This window comes from Haliotis asinina, chromosome 9, assembly GCF_037392515.1.
Source record: "Haliotis asinina isolate JCU_RB_2024 chromosome 9, JCU_Hal_asi_v2, whole genome shotgun sequence".
Lineage (NCBI taxonomy): Eukaryota > Metazoa > Mollusca > Gastropoda > Lepetellida > Haliotidae > Haliotis > Haliotis asinina.
In genome coordinates, this window is record NC_090288.1 from 61095025 (window position 1) to 61108403 (window position 13379).

General features: G+C 41.0%; 2 protein-coding genes across 2 annotated transcripts; one reads left to right on the forward strand and one right to left on the reverse strand.

Annotated features, from left to right (window-relative positions):
- Window positions 1-289: 289 nt before the first annotated feature.
- On the forward strand, window positions 290-7312 carry LOC137296736 (uncharacterized). The gene is made up of 4 exons (XM_067828572.1): window positions 290-365; window positions 2530-2750; window positions 6081-6127; window positions 7123-7312. The coding sequence occupies exons 2-4, from the start codon at window positions 2531-2533 to the stop codon at window positions 7207-7209; spliced, it is 354 nt and encodes a 117-aa protein (XP_067684673.1). The 5' UTR covers window positions 290-365; window position 2530; the 3' UTR covers window positions 7210-7312.
- A 4498-nt stretch (window positions 7313-11810) lies between these two features.
- Window positions 11811-12851, reverse strand: LOC137297363 (uncharacterized). The gene has a single exon (XM_067829371.1). The coding sequence runs from the start codon at window positions 12849-12851 to the stop codon at window positions 11811-11813; it is 1041 nt and encodes a 346-aa protein (XP_067685472.1).
- Between the last annotated feature and the right edge of the window lie 528 nt (window positions 12852-13379).

A 13379-nucleotide genomic window follows, 5' to 3' on the forward strand; every position in this document is an offset into this window, starting at 1 on the left:
TAAGGAATACTTTGGCGCGTGAAGAGAATTGCTATCTGAATTGAATCTCAATTTCTCCAAAACCATTCTTCGGCACTGTCTCCTTGTTGTTATTTGTCTTTGTTGAGACACTGCGAAGCTGCAATGGGAAATAAATACAACGACATCATGATTGATAGGAAAAGGAATTCACACATTGTTCCACTGTTTTTAATTCTATATCAACGGAATCGCAGCGTTCTATTTGAGTGAAATCTATCCACGCAGTGGAAGTCATTAGTGTGTTGATAAGTCACGTCCTTTGACGGGATCTCGCGGGATCTGACAAGCTGTGCTGGTGACACGTTGTCTGTCTTCTTCACAGCTCGCAGTCTTCTGAACAGCAGGTACCTATTGTTCATTACAAGAAACAATACTAATATACACACACTTCATTCTATGAAAGCGGCCATGGCGCTAAGACTGTCTGTATATATGAGAGTTAGAATAGTCTGAGCGCCGTGATCGCTTTGTGATATGGGGACCAGTGGTGTAAGATTTTGTATTTACGCATTGATAACAGCACAGCACCACTATGATTTACCCACTCATATTTCTCACAGTAACAGGATTGTTAACATGTTTTGTTCGAAACGTATTGTTAACGTTGAATTCAACATTTCCTTTACTGGCGGGGCAGTGGGGTAGACTAGTAGTGAAAGTGCTCGATTATCGCGCCGATGACCGGTTCGATTCCCAACGTGGGCACGCCGTGTGAAGCCTCTGCCGTGATATTGCTAGAATATTCCTAAAAGCGACGTAAAATGTAAACTCACTCACTCAGTCACTCTTTCACTGGCCCCATTCATAACAAGATCAGCATAAGACGACTTGGCGCCGGGAATGCTGCAGGCCAACCCTACTCCTGAAGTCACATCCAGGAAGTGGAAGACACATTTATAGAGCGGGTATATTTTTCAATATTCTGAAATTTCTCATATGACGTCAGTGATACGTGGAGTGAAAGCGACATATGGTATCTGCGGTAAAGAGAGGGTGCACTTGTATCTGTGGCATAACCTTATCATAATGACATTTCATTCATTAAACATTGAAATATTTGAATATGACGTCACGAGACAATATCTTGCCAGCTGCACTATTTAGTTCTTGACGAAAACAGTCTAAAACATAGAAATTTATTATTTCCATAAATGTTGTTTTTGTGTTGTGGCAACTTTTGCAATAATGCATTTGAAATACAATAGGCCTGAGGTAATATCTGTAGGATGAACATGTCTTGATGGTGTAGCCACACAGTTTCCTCTAGTTTATCGGGCACTGTTACCGTTATCAACATACGACTGTGGCACAACTTTGAACACCGCCTGAAGCTGATGATGACAAAGAAAGGTGCGATACTTTAATGGACGGCAACTTCTATATTATATCATAATGCGACGTTGTAAAGCAAAATTCTTATGCCGCAGTTTTGTCTTGCTTGACAACACTGTAAGTATCTTTGCCGAAACGTCGCGTTTGTTCTCCATAAAAGTGTCGCACCTTTCTTTGAACAACGATCTCTTAGTCAAGCATGTCCTTGCAATACAGGTTAACCTTACATCTCTGATAAAATACTTGAACCCGCTCCACGTGTATGTGTGCTGTATGCTGTGTTTCATGCGCTCACCATTTGCAATTCACCTGTGCTTTTTGAGTGTTTCATGTGTGGTGCTTCAAGACTGTTACACGTGTGTTTCATGTGTACTCCATGAGTGTGTGCCCTATGGTCGTTTTACGTGTGTTTTCTTCTTGAGTGTGCGCTACATGTAATGAGAGTGTCATTTGACCAGATGACTGCTACACCGTCACCTGTTTATCTGGAGACTCCCACCCGTGACTCATCATTAGCAGAGAATGAATTCCTGTAAACACTGACCGAAAGTGTGTGAAACAAGCCAACTGCTGACACGACAAACATCTGACCGGGGACCGATTCAATAATACATATGACATGATTCAGTATAGATGTACGATAGATATAGTACGTTGGGCTGCTCCAACAATCAACAATACATCGCTGCATAGGGAGAGGGGGAAGTGGGAAACAGAAGGAGGATGGATGGTTGATGTGTGGTAAAGGAGATTTGGGGTTGGGGGACAGTGAGAGACAAAGAGAGGAATGATGGTGAAAAGATAGACACAGAGAAAGTGGAAGAGGGTATATAGGCGGGACAGGGAGAGATACAGAGAGGTGGGGAATTTAGAGAGTGAGAGAGAGATTGAAAAAGGGAAAATGAAAGATCAGGGAAACAACGAGGCTGTGTATGTATGAGAATATGAAGGAACACTGGACATGGGTACGTGGGTACAATGTCGTAGGGACTGAGCTGTATTCTGTATATATCACGACATGTATGTAATCAAGTGTGCAACAAACAATCCGCCGATTGACATCATGAGCACCTCCCAGCTGGGAGACTGAGGGACAGAGAGACTAGATAAACTGGAAATCTGGGAGACTAGGAGATTGGGAGACTTCCATGATTTGTTTAGTTTACCTCTTTCCAGAATGAGGCTGAGCGTGATTGTCCTGATCGTTTTCTGTGTTGCCTGCAATGCTACTGAGCTAGAGCATAAGCTGCAGGAGTTTGTACAAGGGCACGTGTTGGCTGGGCTGCCTCAGAAGGAGAGGATCCTGCTGGCACAACTGGTGGCTACAGCTGAAAGAAATGAGCTGAAGGAGTTCCTGGACTTGGTGGGGCCATTGCCTCTCTTACAGCTCATCTCAGGTAGGGTCATCACTTCTCTTACAGCTCATATCAGGTAGGGTCAATATACATGTATATATTACAGCTCATAACAGGTAGGGTCAATATACATGTACATGTATATATTACAGCTCATATCAGGTAGTATATGTTGTTCAGTGGCCACGAGGGGGCATGGGTTGATGTACCCTTGATGTTGATACATTGCAATGTACCTCCCCTGTACGCGGGGTATATTGAAAATATAGAGCGCTCAGCCAGTCAGAAAACCACATTGATGTGTGAGGGAAGATGATCATTACATGTCTTGTATCTCATCTTAGGTATTGGTTATTTCTTACGCCCCACATCACGTTGGTGTCATTACATCTCTTACAGCTCATTGCAGGTAGGGGGAATTACATCGTTACAACTCATCTCGGGTTTGGATCATCATATCTCTTATAGCTCGTCTCAGGTAGAGGTCATTAATCTCTTACAGCTTATCTCACTGTAGCTCCAAATAGCTCATTTCACGTAGGTGGAATTACATCCTTACAGCTCATCTCAGGTAGGTGGAATTGCATCCTTACAGTTCATCTCAGGTAGGTGGAATTACATCCTTACAGCTTATCTCAGGTAGGTGAAATTACATCCTTACAGCTCATCTAAGGTAGGTGGAATTACATCCTTACAGCTCATCTCAGGTAGGTGGAATTACATCCTTACAGTTCATTTCAAGTAGGTGGAATTACATCCTTACAGCTCATCTCAGATAGGTGGAATTACATCCTTACAGCACGTCTCAGGTAGGTGGAATTACATCCTTACAATTCATTTCAAGTAAGTGGAATTACATCCTTACAGCTCGTCTCAGGTAGGTGGAATTACATCCTTACAGCTTATCTCAGGTAGGTGAAATTACATCCTTACAGCTCATCTAAGGTAGGTGGAATTACATCCTTACAGCTCATCTCAGGTAGGTGGAATTACATCCTTACAGTTCATTTCAAGTAGGTGGAATTACATCCTTACAGCTCATCTCAGATAGGTGGAATTACATCCTTACAGCACGTCTCAGGTAGGTGGAATTACATCCTTACAATTCATTTCAAGTAAGTGGAATTACATCCTTACAGCTCGTCTCAGGTAGGTGGAATTACATCCTCACAGCTCATCTCAGATAGGTGGAATTACATCCTTACAGGTCGTCTCAGGTAGGTGGAATTACATGCTTGCAGCTCGTCTCAGGTAGGTGGAATTACATCCTTACAGCTCATCTCAGGTAGGTGGAATTACATCCTTACAGCTCATTTCAAGTAAGTGGAATTACATCGATGCAAGTTATCGCAGGTTGCGATCATTATATCTCTTACAGCTCATGTCATTGTAGGGGTCATTACATCTCTTATGACTCACTTTAAGTAGGGGCCGTTAACTGATTTTCCCAGTCATCTCGGGTAGGGCCATTGCCTGTATAACACATCATATCAGATAGGGTAAAACGTGTTATACTAGTCATATATATAAACCTATCTGCGATTTTTTCTACAGTAAAGTAGGTTCCTTCCAGAATCAGGTAGACTTCTGTCGTGACTTTGCACTGATTATTTCTAAACCCAGGGTTTAAATTGCACGTTTCGAAACCTCATGTCAGGTTAAATTTCGACTATGTCATAACCTAGATTTCGAAATGGTCGTTTTTCAACTTGATATGAATTTCGAGGTAAAGGATAAAACTCCGAGGGTTTGTTAGCAAATGTAAAAACCCACTGAGGAGGGAAAAAGTTTTGGCTGTCAGTCGCATCCCAGTTGACACCGAATGTTCCATCATTTACGGACTGTTCCAGCAATGTTGTTCTTCACAGTACGTGTACACAAAACATTTGCACAAACTGAAAATAATACACATATGTGTTTTACATTCATGACGATTCATAAGTCGGATGAAACACGACCCCGAGATGTACACCCTTGGAGTCGGAAAATTCCTTCATCTGCGGGTTTTACGTTTGCTACCAAAACCTCGGAGTCGTGTCTTATCCTCTACGGAATGGCTCACTTGAGTGAAGTTTAATTAGTTGTCTCAGAGTTCATCAGACCGTTTTGTTCAGACTCGATTATTCATAGACCAGTTCGTGTCACACACATATTGCTGAATTTTGCTCACTAAAACACTTTTGCTATAATGTTTACATGTTAAATGATATCATTCAATTTTATGATATAATTGAAAAAAACCTTTAGTGACTGTCTAATTGATTGTCTGCTGACAGATAGTATCGCCTGAATACAACCGCCCTCAGAAACAATGTGCAAAATGTGTGGGATGAATGTGCTCCACTCTTAGCACATACACTCTGGTCGGTTTAAATCTACCTGTAATCATTCCTCTGATACAACAAGCTAGTCCTAATTTCATTTGTATTGATGGTAACGCCTGTCTATGGATGATAATGCGTTGTAAGAGAAAGAGTTGTAATGTCACAACAACATAACACATATAGGCTGGCCTGCAATGTCCCCTAATCTGGTCCCACCGAACATGCATGGGGCATTATTAGAAGTCGGTTATTACGGTCTCCATATTACCCCCAGACTCTGGATGAACAGGCGTTACAGAGACAGTATCAAAACATTCCACAACAGCAGGTTTAAACGTTCATTTGCCCAAAGCAAGGACGTGTGAAGCTTGCATTTGTGTTCGTGATATCCATGCGCGTTATTGAACACTGCTTCGCTCTCCAAAACTGGCTTGGACTTTAATGTAACACTTTGCTGCATCAATTCAGCATATTTTGCACGGCTATTTTAGAGGCACTTGCTGTTGATGTTTTGTAAGTCTGCTCCTTGCTCAATACCATTTCTTTTCATTATGTTAATCATGTGTATTAATAATTATTTATCATTCCACGATTTGTAATTTCAATAGATGAAAATGTAATGAGACTGAACTTTTGTGTTGTTAAAATTTTTTCTGAGGAGCATATTTACTATCCCCTTGAAACCCCTTAAAAACGAAAACCTGTTTGGTAATCTGGATTTTCATTGCCAGACAGTGCATGCTCTCTGCTGCACGACTTCAGGTGAAAGGTGATATTTGTTATGCCAATGTTTTTTTTAATCCTTGGAAGAAATCTCATAAAAATCAACAGTTTCATGTAAAACTGATTGCTATCAACGCTTTTGTTACACATTTTTGGAGATTGCTTTGGCACAATAAGGAATAAATAGATTAATAAAAATACAAATCGACTATGCGTTTTTTTGATAGTATATATGAAATGATTGCGGTTTCATAGATCTCATTCTTGCAAAAGTTAGATATGCTGGTCCCACGTGATAACAATATTTAATGTTTTCTCTGCACAGATCTGCCAGTTAAGGATATTCACAACTTGACCCGCTACCTCACACAGGTAAGTGAAGAGTTGTTTTGTTGACACTGTCAGATGACCTGGCATGGAGGTTGCTGGTATATATACTGTCCCGACAATCAAACTACATGTAAGAACTGTATCGACAGTCGAAAGATGCTTTTACAAAACGTTTATGTTACTGGCGATAAAAATCTGAGTGTATGTTAAATATCTGTATGTACGGTGAAGCATTATGACATTGTTGCACGTGCCTACGTGAGCCTGGTCTGGCGAAGCTTTGAACATTATTTAAGCTGTATTCCCAGAGTCATCACAGAGAAAACAGAGAAAGGAAACCCTAGTGGTGGTCACAGTTATTAATTTGTAGAAACCCAGAAACCTGGGAACATGATCATGACGAACCGTCCATCCAACAATCACAGGGGCGTGATGTGTTCGAGAGATACAACACTGCCATACGTATTGTATGGCGTATGTGACCATTGCCGATCCTCTATGATTCTTTAAACTGTTGCATCTTTGCTGAAGTTAGCTTTCTCGTCATCTGCTGAAGCTATGGCAGTTGCATTTCAGAACTTCCTAGACAGGTCCTGGTCTCCTTTACATTCTCCTTTCACCTTCTGTTTACGGGGCCACTGAAGATCCGGGGTAGAAAAGGTCTTCAGCAACCCACGCTTGCCACAAAAGGCCACTATGCTTGTCGCGGCAGAATACCGGACACTTTCTGCCATCTTTGAAAGCAAACATATGTTTGGTTAGGGTAGGGGTAAACATTAGGGTTAGGGTTTGGTTTGGGTTTAGGGTATACTTAAGGTTTGGGTTATAATAAGATTTATGGTTGGGTTAGGATGACGTGACACAAGGTATCCGGTATTCTTTAACTGTACCCGTGTCGCAATATGCGACTAACGGGATCAGATCGATGCTCATACTGTTGATCACTGGATTGTCAGGTCCAGATTCGATTGTCTACAATACAGCTGGAATATTGCCCAGTAAGGCGTATAGCTATACTCATTCACTCACTATTTCAGGCCCTGATCGCAGAGGCGTCCAACATTCCACCGGCACTGCTTCACTGGAACCCGTTGTTCGGCATGCTTGGAATTCACGTCAACTGACGCCATCTTGTGACGTTCATCACCACGACGTGACCCTCTCTTGCTTGAAATGTTTTCATGTATGATCGATTGATGTGTACTAAACCCTTACACGAACAGAAAATGAATTTCATGCATGTTCGTATTTCCACGCATGGCGAGGGTAGGTAAATCTGATTGCAATGTATTTTCTATGACATTCGAGGTTAATATGGGGCTTCTTAACCAACAAAGAGGAAATTGAAAAAAAACGTGCAGAATTTGGTCATTGGTCAGATTTCAGACCCCAGGTCCTATTGAGTTATGGGGAGCCAAAACCTGTTTGATTAGCAGCTTTTAGAAGTTGGTGAGTAATATTGAAGTGAGATACTTTATGGATAGCAGCTTCAAGTAAGATTGTTTGACATCGGAGCAAGAAAATATACCACGTCACATAATATTTAATAAAGAAGTTGTTATCCATAAAGAGTCTCACGTCAGAGAAACCCGTGGTTACAATGCGTGACCTTGTTCGTCATTGTAACCCTATCCTTATGCTTTCACCGACTAGTCTGCATCGTGCTGACTAGATTCTTGACATCAGTCTCCATAGTTCCAAACTGCCAGCGAACTAACTTCACCAGAGGCAACGCCATGTTAGGATTCCACACATCTTACATCGAAAGTGGGTTCCCATGTAGAACGTGTTGCATATCTTACACAATCCGTTCAACCTGTTTTTCACCTGTTTCAATTTTTACAAGTCTACCCACGTAAACAAATATATGTGACTGAGCGTTTTCGTTCGCTGAGTAACTATTCTCAAGCGTGAGAAAACATTCGTTTAAAACTAATATAGCTAAAGGACGATAATCTGAAATCATTTACCTTACAAGGTGTCTACACGGGGAAATATGACATGCTTTAACTGAACATAAATAAAGCAGTTTGATAAGTGTTGGGCGCATACAGGACTCACATAAGAATAAGTAAAACAGCACTATGGAACATGTACGAGCAGCCTCAAAATAGAATAACTAAAACATCGCTTTGACACCTGTTCCAGCAACCTCGCCATCGGATAACTAAAAATATCACTATGACACCTATACCACCAACCTCACAGTCGAATAACTAAAACATCACCATGACACCTTTACCAGCAACCTCCCAATCGAATAACCAATGTTTTATTTCCACTCACCAACAAACATGTTTGTGTACATTCTGTACGTATACGGGAATTTCGCCAACACCTGGTGTCATCAGTGATTTTTAGTGATTCATTCACATAGTTTTCCCAGATATTTCTCATCTCATCTCATCTCACCTAAATATAATCAAATCCTTCTTTGACACTTTGTACACATTTTCCCTAAGGAATTCATAATTTATATTGTATTCAATTATCATAAGATAGCCTGCCAGTGTGATTGCCCTGCTCCGGGACTGATAATACTCACTCCTGCTAACTGTACACCGGAGGTTGTCTGGTTGGTCCGGCAAAATACTTTCCAAAAGAACTGGATTCCATAGTTTACGCTTTCTTGAAAAGAAAAACCTTGCCATTCAGTAATAAAAAACTGTCAAAGTTGGTGGTCTCTGGATGAGAGGATAAAATGTACAGGCAAAGGAAGATAATCTGAAGATATTTACGTTCCACGCTACCACATGAGCCTTGGGTCCAGTTCAATTTATCCAGCTTAACGCGCCGCTCAGCAATGTTCCAGTAATATCACGGACTTCACACATTGTGTACATGTTGGGAATTGAACCCGTGTCTTCGACATGACGAGCGAACTCTTTAACCACAACATCTCTTCGACATACGAAATTCTGTTCAATCATTATGGAAATGGAAAAATGAAGATTTACGTGTTAATTCAGACGTCATACTGATGAAGAAATACGACAAGCTTTGGTGAAGTGATCTTAATTACCTCTTGAAACTACTCAGCAAGTGAGTGACTACTTCACTACTACAACTTCAGCAAAATATGCCCGGCCGCAAGTTCGCATCGGGCTAACAATCCGCTTTTAATCATGATTAACGACTGATTGTCGTGGTACTGCGTGTGCGTGTGCGTGTGCGTGTGCGTGTGCGTGTGCGTGTGCGTGTGCGTGTGCGTGTGCTTGTGCGTGTGCGTGTGCGTGTGCGTGTGCGTGTGCGTGTGCGTGTGCAAATTCAGTATTTGGTTTCCTAAACCTCTAACGTTGATATCCATGGAAAGTCCATGGAAATCACGGAGCTGTAAAAGGCTGACATCACAAAACCAGTGTATTTACAGAACAGGTTATGTTTATTAACTTTTCGCTGAGGCCTTGTGTCAGTTCTGTTTTTCAGTCATCCTGTCAAATATCTTTCATAGTTTTCCTATCCCACATTGTAGAATCCGTTGATATGTCGATAACAATGACATGCTAACGAGAGGCCATCTAGAGTCCATGTACCAATTGGCATTATACTGAGGGCATTCGCAACTATGCCTTTTATTTCACGTGATCTCATCATATGTTTGAATTTCAAACATATCTTCATTTAGCAATGTCATTAAAACAGGCTCTACTGACGTTTTAGGAGAATACTGCTACAAAGAATACTTTCACAAAGCATACAAAACATAATCCATTAGGCTGCACAAAAAAAATAAATGTTTCTTGGGCACATTCTTTTAAAGGCTTACGAGGGCGGTAGGACTTTTTAATTTTGTTTACAGAAAAAGAAGTGACTCGGGAGGAACACATTTCTTTTCTCTCAGAGATACAGTTTGGGAAGTTTAGCACATGTTAATAAGCTCTACATTCAGTCTTCAGACTCATTCTAACAGACACTGACTTTTAAAGTGGACAAACGGATGATCAGGACACGGACATGTCAAAAATCCTTTTTTTAAAAATGGCAATAAAAATCTGTTACGCGCACAAATAAAAGTAACGCGCCGATACCCGAGAAAAAAATCAGTTTTTTTTATTTAACCTTACTTTTTGTCTTTAAATATTTGTAACATGACTTGGCACCTCCTCTTAGACAACTTACCCACACAAATATTAATTTTCAAAAACTGCTGCAGGAATGAATAATGACATGAAGGATATAATCAAATCTAACAATTATTTATATTTTCAATTACATAAACCCAAATAGTACTAGTGTACGCTCTCTTCTGTTCCACACTTTATTTTTAAGCAGCGATTAGCACTTTATCGGTGAAAACAATTTAAGAGTAAAAGACCATGATTCGACTTCTCACTGATTTTTCTGTGAGTGTACAGTGTTTCTGCAATGTTCACCAGAGAAACATTATGACTAACAATCAGTTTAGTAAGACAACAAGACAAGCAAGATGTACCTCCGTCTAAAACACCCCGATAAACCAGGGTATGTTCGTTTATTTATGCCATCACCAGCTACAGTGTACACTCGGGGCTACGGGGTTCTCTGAGTTCAATACGCTCCAGTCCAGTCATCTTACACAAGACAATCTGAAACGAAGAACAATGTATTTTAACCTAACATGTCTGACTAACAATCCAGTAAGTCAGCTCGTTGTTGCCAATAACAAGACACGGATTCTAGAGAGACGCAACTCTAGGCGCATATATATTTGTATACATGCGATTTCATTTGTTTAACGCCACACATTACAATATATAACGGCGTTAAATAATAGTTTTTCGATCCGACAATCCAGTGACTGCGTAATGAGTAATAATATGACATGCATCAGCAAACTTAGCGGCCTGTACACCTGATCTTGTTTTTACGATGAACATCGGCGAAAGAAAGGCAGCACCAACCGGGATCTTTGCTATGAAATGAGGATGCATATTAATGAAGTAAAGTCTGACTTTCTGGCCCATTATCAGATATCCAACGTTGTAGTACAAATGTACAGTTTGTTAGCTTGACCCGAGCTACTCTACATATGTATGACCCGGGAGGTCAAATGGCACAAACAGATGGTCAAGTTAACTTCACAAAATAGGGGTGCAGAGAATGTTGTTCTTCTTGTGTTCGTGCGAAACTCGAAATCATTTCATGATTTAATTGAATTGTTTTTATAGCCACAAGTTATCTACTTTGGTTCACTTTACAAAGTAAAGACAGTTACTTTCACAATCCGATTCACTGCTGCTGTTCGCTGCCAAGAGAGTAAGAACATTAAACCACCTGCAGCTAATTGTTTTGAGAAAGTTTGGACATTGCTCACGATTTTTTCGGCAATGAATGTCAAACGTCGACCTCGTCTCGGCTGTTCGACATGATGACAACCACCTTCACAATAACAGACCCTACCAGTTGTGACACGGTCACGCAATGCATTAGTATTCACTTGATCAGGTCGAACTGAACACGCTGTAATGGCATGTAATTATAGGTTCCCTAACTACAGAATGTAAATGACTGTTTCCTATTTAAAGCAATATTATGGGATACTAATATAGCGCATATATCCACGCTTGTTGAATGCGCTGATATTTTCACATCGTCAGCAAACATTAATGCAAAGAGATTATCAACAATGACATTGATGTTAACACCATTTCCTCCAAAAAGTTCTAGAACTGAAAAGAGCTTGTTGATAAACACAAATAATAATGCATGTAAGAGTGAAGGATTTAACAAATGCTGACTCACTTGCTCACTGTGTGTTAGTCTGAGTTCCTATGTTCACCGTGTTCGTGTACTGATCTGAGTACAGCATCTTATCCAGCCATGCTACAAAATCCTTTCTGAAAGCAGCCAATTCCGCCATTGTGTCGGCAATGTTCGCTACATCTCTCTTGCCGTCGACACCACCTACTTCATCCTTTAGCTGTACCAGGCCATTCTCAAGTACATCTTCAACCCTATGGACGAGATTAATGAAGTCATCCTTCAAACACACCCAGAAGGTCTTCATTGTTTCCGCAATGTCGCGTTTCTCAAACCCTACTGTTCTGGTATTAGAATTAAAAACTGAACCTTCAAACATCTGCCCTATCTGAGGACCGACGTTTTCGAATTCCAGCTTTTCATTGCTCCAGAAGCCAGGCGTGTCATCGTTCACGTCTCGTTTTCCAAGAAGAATGGCGGTGGCTGAATTAGCGAGATTAGCTACGACAGCTCCCTCGACAGCGTGTCCGACTTGGTGTGCGACATTTTCTACCTCGTGTTTAAGATGGCTCCAGAAGTCCCGTTTTTCATCGCTGACATCTCGTTTTCGACCGAGCATGGCGGTGGCTGAATTGGCGAGATTAGCTACGACAGCTCCCTCGACAGCATGTCCGACTTGGTGTGCGACATTTTCTACCTCGTGTTTAAGATGGCTCCAGAAGTCCCGTTTTTCATCGCTGACATCTCGTTTTCGACCGAGCATGGCGGTGGCTGAATTGGCGAGATTAGCTACGACAGCTCCCTCGACAGCATGTCCGACTTGGTGTGCGACATTTTCTACCTCGTGTTTAAGATGGCTCCAGAAGTCCCGTTTTTCATCGCTGACATCTCGTTTTCGACCGAGCATGGCGGTGGCTGAATTGGCGAGATTAGCTACGACAGCTCCCTCGACAGCATGTCCGACTTGGTGTGCGACATTTTCTACCTCGTGTTTAAGATGGCTCCAGAAGTCACGTGTCACTGCAATGCCTTGTTGAGACGGAAGGGCACATGCAGTGCAGACAAGAACAGTTAGAAGACTGGCCATTACTGACATCTCCTGTATGAACGAAATATAGTCATAAATATTTAGTGAGTGAGTGAGTGAGTGAGTTATAATTTAACGTTGCATCGGCAATATTTCAGCCATGACGAGAACAGACATGATTATAAAGTAAATGTATATATTATAAAACCCGTCGTCAAAGTACGGTAAAAGAAGTAGAGTACCACATTTGAAATTTATAGCTAGAATATGAAGTTAAAACTAACAACACAATTTGGATGACACAAGGCATGATACAAAAATAGGCTATAGATCACCAAGAAATGAAGGTATATCACCATACTAGGGACCGAGGGGACTAAGATTACTTTTGAATACAATCATTAAATTTTATTTACCATTAAAGAGATCCTTCATTGTTTTGACATTAAAATATTTGTCCATTGTGATAGCATAATTAATAGTGTCAAGCAAGACATGCGGAGGATCCCCACCCTTAAGTATATATTCGTGAGTGTATCTAATATGACCAATGCGACATCGTCGCATCATGACCACCTCAAACCTGGA